The sequence below is a fragment of the Asterias amurensis genome, chromosome 2 (genome assembly GCF_032118995.1).
Source record: "Asterias amurensis chromosome 2, ASM3211899v1".
In the NCBI taxonomy this organism is placed as follows: domain Eukaryota; kingdom Metazoa; phylum Echinodermata; class Asteroidea; order Forcipulatida; family Asteriidae; genus Asterias; species Asterias amurensis.
The window spans coordinates 27865089-27884730 of record NC_092649.1 but is presented as its reverse complement, the minus strand read 5'-3'; the positions used below and the strand labels follow the sequence as shown (position 1 = coordinate 27884730).

The 19642-nt window shown below is 36.3% G+C and overlaps 1 protein-coding gene across 2 annotated transcripts in view; it reads right to left on the bottom strand.

Annotated features, from left to right (window-relative positions):
• LOC139954535 (plexin A3-like) overlaps positions 1-19642 on the bottom strand; it is an 86442-nt gene that overhangs the window by 29519 nt on the left and 37281 nt on the right. For both annotated transcript variants that reach the window (XM_071954379.1, XM_071954381.1), the window contains exons 5-8: positions 8140-8252; positions 4830-4965; positions 2774-2951; positions 1405-1613 (exon numbers count right to left, since the gene is read on the bottom strand). In XM_071954379.1, coding sequence (XP_071810480.1) covers positions 1405-1613; positions 2774-2951; positions 4830-4965; positions 8140-8252 — 636 coding nt within the window. The remainder of the gene's footprint in view (positions 1-1404; positions 1614-2773; positions 2952-4829; positions 4966-8139; positions 8253-19642) is intronic.

The following is a 19642-nucleotide window of genomic DNA, read 5'->3' as shown; positions in this document are numbered from 1 at the left end:
AACGGCAGAGTTTAAAGATACAAGGTCAGATTTGATGGCTGATTCAACCCGAAAAACTACAGATTTGAGAAAGTTTCAAACTTTCATACAGACAGTTATAAACTTTCAGGAAAAAATATGCCGATGATCATGAAAAGTGGTAGTCAACTTGTTGGGATCCCAAAATTTGTTAGGATCCAAAAATGTTTTCATGGTGTTCTTGGCATATGCAAAAGTTTTGTTTCTTGTCATTTTGAAACAGCATCATCTGCTACACAAATTTGAGGGGGGGGAATAAACTTCTGCAAAAAATCATACAACTCAACAACAACAAAAACACTAACTTATTGAATGATTTGGCAAAACTTTGTCTCTAACTAAAAGATGTTTCTTTTGGTTAAATGTTTGCTATTTTTAGAGAAATTAAGTCATATCCTCTTTAAATTGTGGGAAGCACCATTTCCTGTGAAATTTAAAACATCTGAATTTAATTTCACCTCTTTCTCTCATTGCTTTCAACTACAAGAGCTTGTTCCATTTTTTAGGAACACAGATTTCTCACGCTGCACCATTTCTTTGGAATAGTCTTGCTGTGCATATTCACCAGACTAGTAGTGCTTTACACTGTTTTAATTCATTTGTTTGGAGCTGCGTGTTTTATTGTTCTCTTTGTGAGCTAAGAGCCTTTTGCATTAGGCGCTTTACAAATGTCTTTATAATTATTATTCATATTATCTGTCACAGTTTAGTTATTCTAAAAATAATATTTAAAGTTTTTTCCTGATGAGTTTCAAGGTTGACACTGAACCTTTCAGGGGTTGGTGCTTCAACTTTTACAAACTTAGTAGAAATGCTGGATGCTATAGTCTAAGGAACTCAAAACTGAGCATCCACTAGCAATTGAACAAGGCATGGTACCAGACATCATTCAAATCTTACACACAAATGGCAGTTAGTATAAATTAAAACCTGACACAAGGCAAACATCCTTGTTATTAAAGTGATACAATCTACTTTTGTCAAGACCAAGATAAACACAGATTGTAGCAATGATTAAGCTTTGTTTACATAACTGGTCATCAATAATGTCATTGTTATCTTTTTACTATCCAGAACCCTCCTTATCTAGCCTTATCAGAATTACTTACAACAAAAATCATAAAGGAAAAACAATAATTGTTTTAAGATTGTATTGTCACAAAACATATATGAAGTTACTAAAAATTTAATATATTGCCAGCTGATCATTTTTAGCTTCTGTGACATTTAATCTCAAAATTACAGTTTCCAATTAAAGGTAAATTTTCCTCAATGGTCAAATTTCGAATCAATCTCAAAATCAACAACAACAAAAAAACGTCGGGCCATCAATTTGTTCTTAATTTTTTATTTCTATTTTTGTTTACCAAGTTATCATAAGCTTACCTCCCGATATCCAACCACACCAGTTGCGATACAGCTGCTGGAATCACCCATACATCGATTCTCATGGACACACCAGTTACACATGAACGCATTGTCTACACATTTGGTACAGCTATCAAACGCGCTGCAGTTGTACAGGTCAAAGGTTGTGTTGACGATGAGCATATCAGTCTCCGTGGATCGGATGGACAGCGGTATGGACAAAGAGCCTGGCAAATTAAACACAAAATTTGATTATAAAGGTACAATTAAGTGGTTTAGCTGGTTGGGGTCGGACAAAGTGGAGCAGACCGCAGTATTTTCAAAAGATCGTCTGTTCGAACCAAGTTTCACAATTTTCCAACACAGTCTTTTGTTATGAATGTCAATAATTGAATAATTTAAGTCCTTTATCAATCTAAACACAGGCCTTTTACTTCACAGAGGCAACAAAAGTGATTGCCTCCATGCCCCCTGGTTATTGCCTTGGTGCCCTTGAAATGCTCCAGTAGAAATTTACAGTTTCCTCATATGGTGGCCCCTTACTGAAGAGAAAATGCATTGGTGCCTTTGCCCTCTCAAAACAAAGCATGCAGGCCGGTAAAAATGCATCCCCTTAAGGCTTGGCTGCTCCTACCCAGGTTGTATTGTAAACTTGAGTGTGACTCCTGACCACACTGTAGTTATTTAAAGGCAGTGGACACTATTGGTAATTACTCAAAATAATTATTGGCATAAAACCTTTCTTGGTGACGAGTAATAGTCTTTCGTTATTATCACAAACTTCGATGACCGATTGAGCTCAAATTTTCACAGGTTTGTTATTTTATGCATATGTTGAGATACAACAACTGTGAAGGCTAGTCTTTGACACTTACCAATAGTGTTCACTGCCTTTTACAGCTGTATGGCTTCTGAATGGCACCCCCTGAACCAAGATATTGATAAAAAAAAGGGAGGCCGCCGACATAGGGCTAGATAGATAGCTTAGTTGATAGAGCGCTGGCACGTTAATCCGGAAGTCGTTGGTTCAAGTCAATTTTTTGTTGTTTAACCCCAATCTATTTGAATTTACATTTAGTATACAGAATCCTTCGAAGGTAGCATTTGCTTTACCAATTAAGGCTACAATATCTAAATAAAAATGCACTTAATAAACAAACAGGGTGTGGAAAAAAATAAGAAATTCAATCTTGGGAGGTTTGCAGCATAAACCAAAGTGTTGTTGCTCTAAGATACAGCACCTTGTTGTAGCAGCTGCTTTAAAATTACATAACAGTGTTTTGTTGTATATTAGCTCCTATGAGCTGTTTATGAATTTATCAGAAATTGTTGTTTTTGCTGCTGTTATTGTTATTGATGTTGTTGCTTCTAGATTGCATATCTGTACCTTGTTCAAACAGCTGTACATTGTTTGTATCAGGGGAGTGGCAGTAGACTGAGGAGTTCCCAATGGGTTCAGTCATACTGGCATCCAGGGACGTTGAGCCAAGATCTCCAAACACACACTCGTAGGAATAGTCTAAGCTGCTGTTGAGTTTGGGAAGACTTGTCACCAGGATCTCAAGCTGTGACAAAGAAATAAGGAGGTTCTTAAATAGCGCATTTCACATTAACTGGTTCAATGCGCTTTACATTAATTATTGACTTAGGGCCAACAACATCCCTTTAATTTTTCTCAGCTCACTTGGGAGTATATACAACCTGGGCAACCGTAGCGCTCCAGAGGCTTTTTCATGCACAATATCAACCTCTACCAGCATCACAGGTACCCATTTATACTCTCGGGTGAAGAGAAGCAACTAAAGTAAAGTATCTTGCTCAAGGACACAAAAGCCATGACCAGGATTCGAACCCCAATCCGATGACTTAACCACCAGAACTTGAATTCAATGTTCTTAACTACACGACCATGACACTCTACTGCATGTATTAGGCCTTGAAATAACAACGTCACTAACAGCTCAATTGGTGCCTTGTGCTTTTGCTTTTGAAAAGGTTCCAATACAAACCTACATTTTCCCCATACCAGAGGAAAATTGCTGTGCCCCTTCAAGAGCGAAGTTCAAGGCCTGATATAATAATGAGCATGGATGAGCACAAAACATTGTCCAATACAGTATTATTATTATTGTTAAAGTTAGATAAAAAAACATGATGGAGATGATAAACTCTGTTTGAACTCTACCTTCTTAACATCTATTCGTTTCCTTGTATTGTCAAAACATTGCGCATCTAAATAATTCTGTAAAACTTCCACAAAATGTCCATGCAAAGTTTAAACTCCATTTAGAGTTCATTATGGAGTTGGGGCAACTATTATGCCTTCAGCAACATCAATAAAAAGGTGTTTTTTTTACCTCTGGCATAGCAAGTAACCAAATTATATTTTAAAGAGAATTGTTTTTCTTCGAATTCAGCTTAACTTCTACAGTAGCAATCCTCTGGTAATTGGCACATGTACCAGCCACTTTTTAAAACCAAATGAGGTTATAGATACCCCCCCCCTTCAAAAAAATCTCCCAAATTACAAAACCTCTTTAAAGTTTAATCAACGATGGAGTATTATAAAGAACCGTAAAGCTCATCAAGATGACAGCAAACTGTTCATATGTAAAGAGAAAGTCTGCCGTCAGGAAATATTGGCTTAGTTTTTCCCTGTTGCATTACGGTTGGCTTGGCATGTGAGTTATAACACTATATTACCATATCAAGAGCCTTGTGCGCAAATTCCTGAGGAAATGAAATTTCTGCTAAGGTCGAGTCAGAATTGGGGGGGGGTATTTCGGCTCAGCTATGGCAGAGGCTGTTGCTAAGGGTGTTGCTATGGGGATCCTATATGCTTCAAAGCATGGAAACAAGGTGACCAAGCCACAGCCATAGCCCCAGCTGATGTTCGGGCACGGGCCTTTAACAGCTTAAATGCTTACAACTGGGCCAAACTGAGCAAAGAATTGGCACTTGCAAAAGCAGTATACTTTCTGTGCTTACATCAAGCGTATTTCATGGGTTAGCAGGCAAATTTGGCTTGTTTGCATTTTCCTTTCAGTTTGGGAAGCGAATGAGCACAAAAAATAACATTCAGAGTATATCTTGCTTGTCACTGGCTCCCTTTTAAATTTTGTTTCCCTCATAACTTGATGGTTTTATAATTGTATTCTCTGTACTATGAGTTGCTTTTGACCTATTCTGTATCTCTTTTGTGTTAAGCCCTTTGAGGCCTAGCATAAGGTGCTGTTTTATTCAATAGATGGAAATTTGCATCGGGAATAAAGAACATCAATTTTGTTTTGTTTTCTTTACCCATATACACCGATGTGTGTTAGCATTGTATACTCAGGGCTGACCCGAGCTCTGTGAAAAAATCACAGGCATATTACTTTGGTGGGATTCAAACCCACGACCTTTGCAATTCTAGAGCAGTGTCTTTTTGTTTTGGTTATTACCTTTGTTGGTGCAGAGTCACTGGGAATGCTGGGCGGAGTCACTGATTGGATCATGATGCATTGGGATTTCTCTCCTATCCAGTGATTGGTCATTGAAGAGGCACCAGGGCACTCTCCATCAAGACGCCTTGTGCATCTGAAAGAGAAAGTAACAAGTCAAGTATCACTCAAGTGTTTGGACATGGTTGGTAATTGCCCAGTATTCTCACTTGGTGTATCCCAAAATATGCATAAAATAACAAATCTGTAAAAATGTTGACTCAATTGGTCACTAAAGTTGCAAGGGAATAATGAAAGAAAAACACCACTTTTTGCACAAATTTGTGTGCTTTTAGATGCATAATAAAAGTGTTTTATTATTTGAGTGTTTTATTATTAGAGTGAGATTAGAAATTACCTTATCCTCAAAAACTACTGAACTTCAAAGGGAGCCGTTTCTCACAATGTTTTATACCATCAACAGCTCTCCTTCCTTGGTTACCCACTAACTTATTATGCTAACAACTCAATTTGGTTAGTTACCAATATAGTGCCTTTAAGTTTCAACTCATAAGTTAAAGTAGCTCTTTGAGACCATGGTGACCACAAGCCGCTTATACCCAAATGACCAGAGTGGCCGAAAACAGCCCCAAGATTTAACCTACTTCCATTCAACCATTAAGGTCAATGCAAAGGCCGTGCCCTGCAATTACAATTTCCCCTATTTTCCGAATGACACACACAGTAATGTCTTAAGCCAAACTAAAGTTCTATTTTACATAATTTGTAACTGGAAAAGAGCAAGTTAAACAATCAGGGACAGGTGGCTCTCGATGACTATACAAAAATGCATGAACCCCAAAGGATTCAAATTCCCAGAGGTTATTAAACAAAGCTTCTTTTACCCCTAGTGGATCTCTACTGTGTTTTGTCTGAGAACATTTTAAGTAATTTTCAATGGCTATAAATTTTGAATGTTCATTTGCCCCAAGTGCCCTTCCAAATGCACTGCTCCTGGAAACACTGTGCAGTGGTGCAGTGGCCATTCAATAATGAGGCCTGTTTGAAAAACCCCATTATAAGTTGGGTAAAAGTTTTTACGGTGGTCCAGTTTTCTAGTTCTGTGTTGAAAATATAAAATGTGGACTCATGAAAAGTGGAGTTACTGACAAAATTTAATCCAAACTGGTTCCACTGCCTAGTAAATGAAAAATGAATAGCAAACCCTGGTTTTGGAAATTATTAAATAAGGGGGAAGTTCATCTGAGTAACACATTGAAAAATAAAAGTACACAAGAACAAAGGAGGAGAAAATGCAAGTAAAGTATGGACGAATCTTGGAAACGAAGTGTTTTTTTTAATGTATCAAGAGTCGAAACTTCCTTCAAGAAAGTCTCCAGGATGCGAGCCAAATCACTTAATCATTGTAGACAATTGTAGACCTGAAACCATAACTGAAAATACACTTAGCTACTTATTAATATGGTCATTGTATTAGAACGTCAACAAAATACCATATCAGGTAACTAAATATGTTTCTGAAACCTGTAAAAACTAAGTATCAGCACTATTACACAATGCTTTCCATACAAAGAAAACATGTGCTGTGCCCTTATGCTCTCTCTCTCTTTTTTTTTATATCAATTACAATACAAAAGTGAAGTTTAACGTTTCTGTAACCAAATACAAAGAAGAAACTTTCATTAGCGGGAAGCATTCTACCATCTGTGCATCAGCACAATGGCTCTCACAGATTTCTGTCTACTGCAGTGCAATGTCATGGTGCGGACATTTTGTTTATTTTCCCACACAAATCAATATCAGCAAACTGAGGCATACAGACAGAATAATAGGAAGAGACATAATAATAGTCTGGTCCAGCGCCCGATTTTCATCGAGCACGACAAATAGCTAAGCATAACAAAACTATGCTAATGCTAAGTACAATTTGTGACAGGTAAACTGCTCATTTGTGATTAGCAGAAAACAATTAAGCAATATGTTCTTCTTTAAAAACAGGCCCAAGGCTCACCCTTCAACACTAGCATGACATAAATGTGTGTTGTCTAGTACAAAATGCTACAGGCTAGCAAAAACTACTTCTGAACTTGCCCTGAGGGCTACTAAAAACTGCGTGACCAACTTATTTATAATGCTCAATATTTCTTCCTTTTAAGATGTGAATAATCGATTTTTAAAAAATTAAAAGTGTTAAATACATTTGGAGTTTGTGAATGTAACTTAATTTAAGGTATGTTTATACTTCCTGTGAATGCGAATGAAATACAAATTTTTTATGTCACAGCCCTGTTTTCACAGGAGTTGAGCACACTTCAACATTGCAAATTCTTCGTTGCAAATTTGTGCCGTAAAAATTTGTATTGCATTTGCATTTGCAGGAAGCATGGAACAAGCTCCACACAATAAACTGGTTGCAATAATCAGAAGGATTGTTGAAAATGCACGCTTTAAATGTGTGCTACTAAAACTTCCTAGGGGCAAGTAAAACACACAACTATATGTACATGACTAGCCTGGTGTGCTACTTTACAAAAAGCTGAAAGCTTGAGCTGTGATCCCTTAAGGTACGACAATCTATAATCTCAACTGTTTTTGTATGAACAGCTGTGCCCAATTTCATAGGGGCTGCTTAAGCACACAAATTTGCTAATCACAACAAAATTATGTTTGCCAGAAAAAAATAACAGCCAAAATATCATATCCCATTTATCATGTGTGATTCAAGACCTGCTCATTTTTGCTTAGCAGGACGTTGTTTAGCAGTACATATATGTGTGCTGCGTTAAGGAGCTCTAATGAAATTAGGCCCAAGGAAGAATTAAACCACAAAATGTCATTGACTATTAAACTCTTTGAACTTGAAAAGCATGACAAAGTAAAAGTTTAAAAGGCCGATGCGAAAAGGACAAAAATAAGGGAAGACAAAATCAGAAGAACAAAACAACAACTAAATAATTCTAGAACATGACCCATGCGTTAAGTCCAGCGACTTGGCACACATGTAGGTCAGGAAAGGGGATTAGGCTCCCAACAAAATTCTGACTCAAGGAAACAAAATTAAATAAATAAATAAAAAACAAGAAACATGAATATTGTTTCATGATCTTGACCTAGGCTGTTCTTCCGTGTTTGGTCTTTCACTTTGGTTTGACCTAAAGGCAAAGTATACCTTTGGGAAATACTGCAGTAACACTTCTCAGAATCAAATTAATTTTGAGAGTGACTACTCAATCTTTACGCATCACATTTATTTGGCATTTAGTCTGAGTAGAGAGTGCTTTGTGGTTACGGCTAAATGTCAATGGCGTACCTTGTTAGCAATGGGCACCATCCACAGTGTGGGTCTCCAACGATCCCTCCAGCTGACAGGCATTCTTCACAGGTTGTCATTGTCTCACAGGTCTGTATGGGGACCTTGCTGATCTGCACACATTAAAAGGGAACACTGTTACTTTCAATTCATGTTTGTTTTTTAACATGTAAAGGCACACAACACCGTCCTTTAGTATTTGTTAAAGACCAGTATTCTCACTTGGTGTATCTCAACATTCGCACAAAATAACAAACCTGTGAAAATTTGGGCTCAATTGGACACCGAAGTTGCAAGAGACTAATGAAAGAAAAAAAGACCCTTGTCAGATGCGTAATAAATGGCTTCAGTCTTTTATTATTTGAATGAGAAATTACCTCCTTCTCAAAAACAATGTTACTCCAGACTACAGGGAGCTGTTTCTCACAATGTTTTATACTATGAACACCTCCCAACTGCTCATTCCCAAGTAAGTTTGTTTGCTAACAATTATTTGTTAGTAATTACCAATAGTGTCCAGTGCCTTTATAGGGAACCTTGCATTAAAAAAAGACTGCCCAAATAGAAAACATTTTTAAGACATCGGTTATTATAGATTGATGATAGATGGATACAAAAACATTAAGTAACCCCAGCGCTTTGACTTTGATGAAAGCAAATTACGAATGTTACCCTTAGCATTAAGCTACATTAAGAACACTAATGCAAAGCACGTACAAGTTCTGATAGTAATTTTGAACATGTAGTTCATGTCTCTCATAGGAATGCTGCCCTAACAAAAAACATGATAAATTAATAGACCGATCTATTAAAGTCTAACCCACTGCACACTTGAGTAACAACATATGAACACGTTGACCTGTGTGTGGCTTTCCAAAGCTTTGCAGCATGCTTTTATAATATTTGTATTCCCAAAATTTGAAATGTTATCAATGTTATGCTTAACAGGCCTGATGCTTTTGTTTTGTTTTTAAAGGTTAAGGGCACCAAGGCCTTTTCTTCTTGGTAAAGGTAACCTATATGTGGAAATTGTAAATATCTTTTGGGACATTTCAAGGGAAACGATGCATTTTCTCATTGGTAAAGGGCAAGTGGAAATTGTAAATTTCTCTTTGGACATTTCAAGGGCACCAGGGCATTTTCTCCTCTGTAAAGGGCATGTGAAAATTATAAATTTCTATTTCAAGGGGCATTAAGGCAATGACCAGCTGGGCAACTGCTTCAACTGCTCCGTTATACATCAGGCCTGCTTTAATTCAGTAAGTAGAAGTGCCGCCTTAAATGTTAGTTTTTGTGTGAGCAGGTCATGCGTACCACCTCATAAAAAATAAAAAATCCAATTTCACAAATGCGTTCTTTTTTTTTTAATCAGGCATTGATCACAACATGTAGTCTGATCAATCACTTGGTTTCAATCGGCACCATCAACTCTTTCATCAATGAACATGCTGGATTAACCAGGTTTCCCCGGTCCCCTGCAGGTGAGATAATAATCTGGCCGCAATCTGTGCTGATACAGATCAAAGCTTTGCTCGTCGGGTTGATACTTTGTAATAAATTGGGCCGGTGGTACTGACTTGGCAACTGTTACTGATTTGTCTGTTTCATTTTTACCTAGGAGGGACATGTCGTACATCACACATGATCCATATACACTGTCTTATAACATACTGAAAGGCATAAGCCTAAGCCGTCTTTTAACATACAGAAAGGCATAACTCTTAAGCTTTATTCACTTGCCTTTAGACAAGTCATATTTGTATCAAGGGGTTTGGGTACTTGTAGGACACAGATTTATTATTAAACTTACAAGGTAAATTATGTTACATACATTACATCTCCATTACAGGCAGTGGACACAATTGGTAATTACTCAACATAATTATTAGTATAAACCTTATTTGGTAACGAGTAATGGGGAGCTGTTTATAGTATAAAACACGGTGAGAAATGGCTCCCTCTGAAGTAACAAAGTTTTCAAGAAAAAAGTAAATTTTCAACGAATTTGATTTCGAGACCTCATATTTAGAATTTGAGGTCTCGAAATCAAGCATCTGAAAGCACACAACTTCGTGTGACAAGGGTGTTTTTCTTTCATTATTATCACCCAACTTCGATGACCGATTGAGATACACCAAGTGAGAAGACTGGTCTTTGACAATTACCAATAGTGTCCACTGTCTTGAACAGTGAGTTGGGATTTTATTTCATGGCCACAACTTGATCTACAAAAGGTACCCCAGGGTAAAGTTTAGCCGTTCTTTTGATCATACCACTGATTAATAAGATAGGAAGTGAACTTTGCATTTATCCAAGATCAAAATGTTTAACAACTTAAACCTCTGCCAAGACCTGTATCATGTTAAAGATGATACAGGTATGAGGTTGAGAACATTTCAAGAAAATCTGAATGTCAGTCCAAAGGTCGTGGAGCCCAAAATTTCCACTTGACCAGAACACATCTTTAATATTACCTGTGTAATGTATAGAAGTAAAAACAATGTTATTTATGTCTAACTAAAGTAGAGTGTCTACACGCTAAAGGTATATTTAAAAGAACCTGCATTTAGACCTGATGAACTTTAAAAACCTCACAGCATGTGTAATTGAACAGCTTGACTGAACTATTTTTCAGTGACTATTATATGGATCGCTTCAATGGGTTGATGATGCTTCTTGGAAACTAGAGAACCGTAATGACTCATTCAACGACAACAAAAAGTGATGTACTATCCCCCTCTTACCATCATCATCGGTCAAGTCATGAATGCCTGAAGACACTTCACCTCTTCTGAATCCCATTAGTTTAAAGGCACTGGACACTTTTGGTAATTGTCAAAGACCAGTCTTCTCACTTGGTGTATCCCCACAATATGTATAAAATAACAAAACTGTGAAAATTTGGGCTCAACTGGTCATCATAGTTGCAAGAGAAAAAATGAAAGAAAAAACACCCTTGTTGCATTACTTTGTGTGCTTTCAGATGCATAATAAAAGGTTTCAAATGAAGTCTTTTATTATTTGAGTGAGAAGTTACCTCTTTCTCAAAAACTATCTTTTTTCAGAGAAGGCCGTTTCTCATAATGTTTTATACTATCAACAGCTTTCCCTTGCTTGTTACTAAGTAAGTTTTTATGCTTAAAATTGTTTTGAGTAATTCAGTGTCCAGGGCCTTTAAGTAATGTCACAAGAGAACGCAGTGCTTTCACTGCATTATTTAAGTTCATCGTGCATAAATCGTTGTTTTTGAGTACCCTTCTGAGAGATCCTACTACGTGCGAGGACTATACACACTACTTTATCCTCACACTGACTTACAATAACATTCAAACGTTCGGAAAATATGTATGAAAATGAAACAGCAATAACAATTTATTCTTAAAATACTTTCCAAAGTACAAGTGTACATAAAGTACAAAATTACTACATTTGGGTGTGATCCATGGCTCAATAGCTACACGGCAGTTAAAAGGTGAATGGCTTCTGACCGGCACCCTGGTACGAAGATATTGATAAAATAGGGAGACCGCCAACATAGGGAAAGATAGCTCAGTTGGTGGAGCACCGTCACGTTGATATGATGGTCATTGGTTCGAGTCCAACTCTTGTCTGTTTTTCTTCGTTCAACCCCAAATCAAGAAGAGTATTACCAATTTCCCTAAAGCCGGTTTATACATGTAGTCGATCGCGCGATGGAAAACTTGACGCGCGATCCTAAAAAAACACATTTTATAGTCATCGCTGACTGTGTTTTTTTATGATCACGCATCAAGATTTCCATCGCGCGACCGACTATAAACCGACCTTTAGAATGTACCCTTTAATGCACACTACAAAAGCTCATGCAGGTTTTTGTGTTTTATTAATTATATTAAGGCTCGTTTGTAGTAGGCTGGGCGCTGATAATCAAGGAATGCTTTAGTGTCTTCAGTGAATAGTTACTGAAGCCTCAGCAATTACTACTGAACTGTGCTTTCTGTGGCTGCCGACAATGTTTTTAGACGTGTGACACTATTTAAACCAACCTTAAAGGCACTGTACACCTTTGGTAAACTGTCAAAGATCAGTATTCTCACTTGGTGTATCCCAACATATGCATTAAAAAAAAATCGGTAAAAACCATCCTTGTTGCACTTAATTTGTGTGCTTTCAGATGCATAATAAAAGGCTTCAGCTGAAGACTTGTATAATTTTAGTGAGAAATTACCTCTTTCTCAAAAACTACATTACTTTACAATATTTTATACTATCAACATCTCTCCATTGCTCGTTACCAAGTAAATTTTTATGCCAACAATTATTTTGAGTTATTATCAATAGTGTCCAGTGCCTTTAAAGCACACACCTGTACCATTTCTGGGTATTGATCTGTATAATCATACATAATACCAACAACTCATAATCAAAGTCACAAAACGAATCAGTAATCAGACTATCATCATAACAGCCATAAATTAAACAAGGCAACCGAAAAGTTGATACGCTAAGTGTTAATCAAACAAGGTTTACGGCCCTTGAGCAAACTAAACAAATCTGACAGTTCCGCTGAAAAACTCTCCTGGGAGCTGAAAGTTAAAGGCCTTGTACTGTCGCACACATTTCTTTCAAGCTCAGGACTGATACTTAACGAAGGCAACGAAGGCAGGTGCCTACGTGCCCCCTGGTCATTGCCTTGGTGCCCTTGAAATGATCCAGTAGAAATTAACAATTTCCTCATTTCCAAGGAGAAAATTCCTTGGTGCCCTTGCCCTTTCAAAAACGACGCTTCAAACTTTAGTGATCGTAACAAGCTTTCAAGGCCATCGACCAAATAGGGAAAAAGACAGAGTCTCAGAAGCTCTTCATTTCTATTTGTGAAACTTTGTTTATTTTATCCCAGGGTGACCGCAAGACCTTTCACCAAAAATGTTCACGATATAAGAAAAAGAGCTGAAAAAGCTTTGGCTAGTTCAATGTTCATTAGTTCATTTCCATCAGCCACAGTGGGTTTAAATTAATTGTGAATTGATGGGATGGAAGAAATTTATGAAGTTTAGATGAAAAATTTTTTATTGGGAAATAATCAAATTAAAAAGGTCATTAGCCATCTGATACAAATTGTCGACGCCTACTTCAAAGAATATCAATCAATGGGACGATCTGAAATTACATCATGTATTAAAGGAAATAAATATATTTTTTTCAGGACACTGGATCACGGGGGGAAACGGTAATCATGAATTAGGGAATCTGGAAAAACACTAATTACCGAAATATAATGAACGAGATGAAATTTAATATGTTATTTTATCTGTTTCTTTAAAGAGATAAGCTCTGAATGTTGTCTCTTTAACATGGAGCAAATGTGGAACAGATGGCAAACACCTTTCATGCTTTACGAAGCAAAACTATCCACTACCGAGAGACATATGTTGAGAATTATTCAAACGCTAATCCAAGCGTGAACTCAAACAAGAAACAAAAGCAGATCAATTAAATTTCTTTCCCCTTTCAGCACAGAAAATATTTCATGCAGTGGCATGCATCACTGCCAAGTTGGATGTTTTCTACGAAACTAGTAAAAATGGACAAAGTGATAAGTAACGATGTTTATTATTTGTAGCCCCCCAAGGCGCTTGAAATGATCTTCCCCTGGACAGTAAGCTCATTTAAATCATTCTATAACTGTATTAACTCACCAGGGAGACAGAAACCCAGCTGTTTGTTAAGTCCATATCAACCATCTAGATATCTCAATAACAATCATTTGATCAATAACTATACTTCTTGAGTTAGTGTACTCCAAGAAAAGTGAAGCAATTAATGGATTTCAGCAAAAACAATCGCCAAAATTAGGCTCAGTTGTTTGTTTTAAAAGTCCATATCAACTATATAACTATATTATCTAAACAACAACCATTTGATCAAGAACTACGATTCTTGAATTTTGTACTTAAGAGTCAGTTCAGGTAAATAGTTGACATACTTGCTCACGGTCAAAAAATGAATTTTTGTTATACTTTGTTGATGGAAGGGCCTTGGGGTGCAAGTAAACAAAATTGCATTTTCAATTCTATATATAGCCCGTTGCCATGGTTACGGCTCATTTTGTTTTTTGGCCATTTTAGGCCGATTTTGGGGTCTGAAAAACTGGTTTTTAGCTCATATTTACAACTACACCCAACCAAAATGCAACATTATTTCAAATAACCTTTTATATCACTACAAAGTATCATCCTTGGCCTTCCTTGAGGAAAAAATTTATTGCTTTAAATAACACCCTTGTGCTATTTTTGCATTATGCATTACAGTATGTTTTTAGAACTTGCAAAATCGACATTTTTACCCTATTTTTGGACCCCAAAATGTCAACTTGCCAGGGGTCTCAGAAAATTTTCCTTTCGGCTGTGATTAGGGCCAACAGTGGTCTTTCAATATCTGGTGTCAAAAACTTGGGCAATTGTATCCTGTTGTGACAGTACTGCCTCAAAACTAGACTTTTTTCCTCAAAACATGAAAAATGCCTTCTTAAGGGTCTTTTCACATAATATCGAAAAACGTGTCCACGGTAAAAAAAAAAAAGCATATTTTTCATTTTTGTGTGGATGGTAGGATGGTAGGGACTTGGGGTCCAAATAAACAACATTTACATTTCAAATCATAATATAACACGTTGCCATGGTAACAGTTCATGTGTGTTTAGGCCACTTGAGGCTGATCTTGGGGTATGAAAAACTTTTTTTTAAGTTAATATTTACAACTCCACCCCACCAAAAAACAAAATTATTTCATAAAACCTTTTACATCACTACAAAGTATCATCCTTGGCTTTACTTGAGACAAAAAAATATTGCTATAAATTTCACCCTTGTGCTATTTTTAGAACGTGCATAAGAGTATGTTTTTAGAACTTGCAAAATCAACATTTTTACCATATTTTTTGCCCTCAAAATTTCATTTTTTTCAGGGGTCTCAGAATATTTTCCTTTCGGTTTTAATCAGGGCCAAAATTTGTCTTTTTTATTTCTGGTAAGAAAAACTTGGCAAGTGTATCCTGATGTTAACAGTACTGTCTCAAAAATAGACTTTTTTCCTCAAACAGAAAAATGCATTTTGAATTGTTTTTTCTTCATATTGAACTTCTAACATTAAAAAGTAATAATTCTATCAATCTTGCAGCTTTTCCTTAGCACTTAGTGGATTACCCAACATTAATCAGGAACTGTTGATGACCTTAATTTTACAATTTGCCCGGCCCAGCCCCAATCATATTTCTTGACATTGCATAAAACAATGTTTTGTGAATAGCGCCTCTTTTTGTGAAAGTGTTCCCTTTCGGTTGTTATTGGTGTTTTCATGTCTTCTGGGTAGAAACACTGTGTTTATTGTATCCTGTTGTGACTGATCATGCCTTAAGTAAAGTAATTTTTCCAAAAACAATGCATGCTTGTTAAAAATCTGGCACTGTTTCCATGCCCTTTGAGTAATGAATACAAAGTTTTTATTTAAACATAATGGTATCCAACTAAACCATAACCAATGCTTTGCCACTGAGAGTTCTTGATTTGGCTACTTTACCTATTGTACAGGTATGATTCCCATTGCAAGTAGAGTGCGATGAGCATTCTTTACAAGTTCTCTTTAATACAGGGCCTACTCTCCTTGGTCCCTGCCTGCTACCAAATGTAAAACTTTTCTTAGAGATAGAGATCATAAACAATGTAGTTTCTGTGCTTGCGGCAGATGGTTTGGAGCATCCAATCATGTCCAACACAAACGTGGGAAATTAAAAAGCCCGCTTAAAAGTGTTGGAAAAGTTTGCCAAGATCTTATTAAAAACAATGATACTAACGATTTGCAAGATGAGCGTAAGAGATTATTTAAAAGAAACACGTTGCCTGGGATCGGTTAAGTTGGTCTTTGAAATGCGTTTGTAACGGTTTGTTTTAAAATGCATGGTTAGAAAGATGTTTTGAGTGATACTTGTGTTGATCATTATATTCTACTTTTAAAATATCTTTCTAATCATATGCATTTTTTAATAAACGTTTACAAACGCTTTTCAAATACCAACTCGACCGATCCAAGGCAACATGTTCCTTTAATGAAACAACATTGAAAGAAGTTGTAAAAACTTGCACCTGCTGAACATAAATAAGTAAGATGCATTAATTCATAATTATTATATATGTCTCTGAGAACGATCAACAAAAAACATTGAATTGTTTATCACGTTAAATAAACCAACTCTTTTATTGTTTGCAACAGTACAATTGAAAGGAACCCCACCATAGATGGGGGAACTGCTTACAGAAGGCCAAAGCAGGTGAATGGCCATTTAGCCCTTTAGTCCCTGCACCGCCCGAGTTTGCTGAAATCCAATTTCTCAAGAGTCTTGCAGTAAATTACTGGAATCATATATCAAATTTTAAAAGATAGCCATGGCTTAATGTGTATGCACAATTTTTTACCCTTTCGGTAATATTTTTATAAAAGTTCTCATGGGAACAATAAATGCCTCTCATTAAACGGCTACGGTAATTTTTATGGCGAATATTTTTGTGCACGGATAAAATGAACACAATAGCTTTTCAAGGCTTTTTTCTGGCTCAATGCTCATACTGATTAAATGCGAAGGCATTAATTTTTGACATAATCATAAATGATGAACAGTTTCCTGTTTACTAATGAGCGTTTTATTTTTCGTAAGAGCTAAATTATTTCATCATCATTAGCTTCGACAACTGTGAAGGGAGAATTAATAACGATCTATAACAACTAGATATATTAACAAATGCGTAGACCTACTAATGACTATCGAGTTTTCTTTTGATGTTCCTTTTTTTCTACAAACACAAGCTAGCGAGGTTTCCTTGTACCGCATACAGTGTATCGCTATAATGCGGCTGGGCGGTACAGCGGCTAAATGGTTAGATACTTTGGATACAGTACTTGCTCACTTTTAGAGCCTCTTTGTTCTGATTGAGATGAAAATGTTTAGTTTGGTAGCGGGCAGGGGACCAAGAAGACTGTTATAAGGCCATGTAAAGACAAGAACAGTAAAGCTTGCTCATCGCACTACTTCTCTTCTTGAAATGTGAATCATACCTGTACAACTAGGTAAAGTAGTTATGACAAAACAAGAACTCAGTGGCTTAAAGAGCATGGAAACAGTGCCATATTCTTTTAACAAGCATGCTCATTTTTGTTTTTTATCAATTCAAACTAAGGGATAACTTCAAAATGCATTTTTATTGTTTTTGGAAAAATTACCATTTTTGAGGCAGAAGTGTCACAACAGGATACAATAAACCAAAGTGTTTCTCCCCAGTAGACATGCAAACCATAATGATTGATAGCCCAATCAAAACAAAAAGGGAAATATTCTGAGAACCAATAAAACATTAAAGACAGTACAAACTTTCTTAATGTGCAAGGGGAATTAAAAAATGTGACTTTCAAAAAAGAGGCGCTGTTCACAAAACTGTTATTTTATTTTATGCAATGTCAAGAAACATGATTGGGCCAGGGCCGGAGTGGGGCAAACTATAAGATTTAGGTCATCAACAAGTCCTGATCCATGTTTGGTAATGCACTAAACCTACAAAGTGCTTATAAAAAGCTGCCAGATTGATGGAATTATAGCTAACTTCTTCATGTTATAAATTCAAAATGAAGCAAATATTTCAAAATGCATTTCTCTATGTTTTCGGGGAAAAGGGTCTATTTTTGAGACAGTTCTGTTACATCAGGATACAATTGCCCGAGTTTTTCTTACCAGAAATAAAAAGACAAATTATGGCCCTGATCAAAACCGAAAGGAAAATATTCTGAGACCCCTGAAAAAATTTAATTTTGAGGGCAAAAAATATGGTAAAAATGTTGATTTTGCAAGCTCTAAAAACATACTGTAATGCACGTTCTTAAAATAGCACAAGGGTGAAATTTATAGCAATATTTGTTTGTCTCAAGTAAAGCCAAGGATGATACTTTGTAGTGATGTAAAAGGTTTTATGAAATATTTTTGTTTTTTGGTGGGGTGGAGTTGTAAATATTAACTTAAAAAAACAGTTTTTCATTCCCCAATATCGGCCCAAAGTTGCCTAAACACAAATGAACTGTTACCATGGCAACGTGTTATATTATGATTTGAAATGTTTATGTTGTTTATTTGCACCCCAAGTCCCTGCCATCCACAAAGTATAAAAAAATATTCCTTTTCTTTTACCATGGACACGTATGTCGATATTATGTGAAAAGACCCTTAAAAAGGCATTTTTCATGTTTTGGGGAAAAAAGTCTAGTTTTGAGGCAGTACTGGCCCAACAGGATACAATTGCCCAAGTTTTTGACACCAGATAGGGAAAGACCAATGTTGGTCCTAATCACAGACGAAAGGAAAATTTTCTGAGACCCCTGGCAAGTTGACATTTTGGGGTCCAAAAATAGGGTAAAAATGTCGATTTTGCAAGTTCTAAAAACATACTGTAATGCATGATGCAAAAATAGCACAAGGGTGATATTTAAAGCAATAATTTTTTTTCTCAAGGAAGGCCAAGGATGATACTTTGTAGTAATATAAAAGGTTTTTTGAATTAATATTGCATTTTGGTGGGGTGGAGTTGTAAATATGAGCTAAAAACCAGTTTTTCAGACCCCAAAATCGACCTAAAATGGCAAAAAATTAAAATGCGCCGTAACCATGGCAACGGGGTTTATATAGAATTGAAAATGCAATTTTGTTTACTTGCACCCCAAGGCCCTTCCACCCACAAAGTATAAAAAAAATTCATTTTTTGACCGTGAGCAAGTATGTCAACTATTTACCTGAACTGACTCTTAAAGGCAGTGGACACTATTGGTAATTACTAAAAATAATTATTGGCATAAAACCTTACTTGGTGACGAGTAATGGGGAGAGGTTGATAGTAAAAAGCATTGTGAGAAACGGCTCCCTCTGAAGTAACATAGTTTTAGAGAAATACGTAATTTTCCACGAATTTGATTTCGAGACCTCAGATGATTTAGAACTTGAGGTCTTGAAATCAACCATCTAAACGCACACAACTTCGCGTGGCAAGGGTGTTTTTTTCTTTCATTATTATCTCGCAAGTTCGATGACCGATTGAGCTCAAATTTTCACAGGTTTGTTATTTTATGCTTATGTTTATACACCAACTGTGAAGGCTAGTCTTTGACAATTACCAATAGTGTCCACTGCCTTTAAAGGAATAGCGAATCAATAAATGGATAATAGAAGTGACTCCATGATAATCAGCAGAAAATACTGAAACAATGAAACTACAGGCCAAAAATTAACAATTTCCAAGATACATTCAAGCAATGCTGTAAGCCACAGCATGCTGACATCTTTTCCCAGACTATCAGTCAAATACTTCATCAAATACTTCATCAAATACAAATTTATCTATTGGTTTTTAGATTTAAAGTGTGTTTGAACAAACCTAATCTGTTGTAACGTGAACATAATTATGATTGGCTTTTATTTGACTAGAAGATAAAA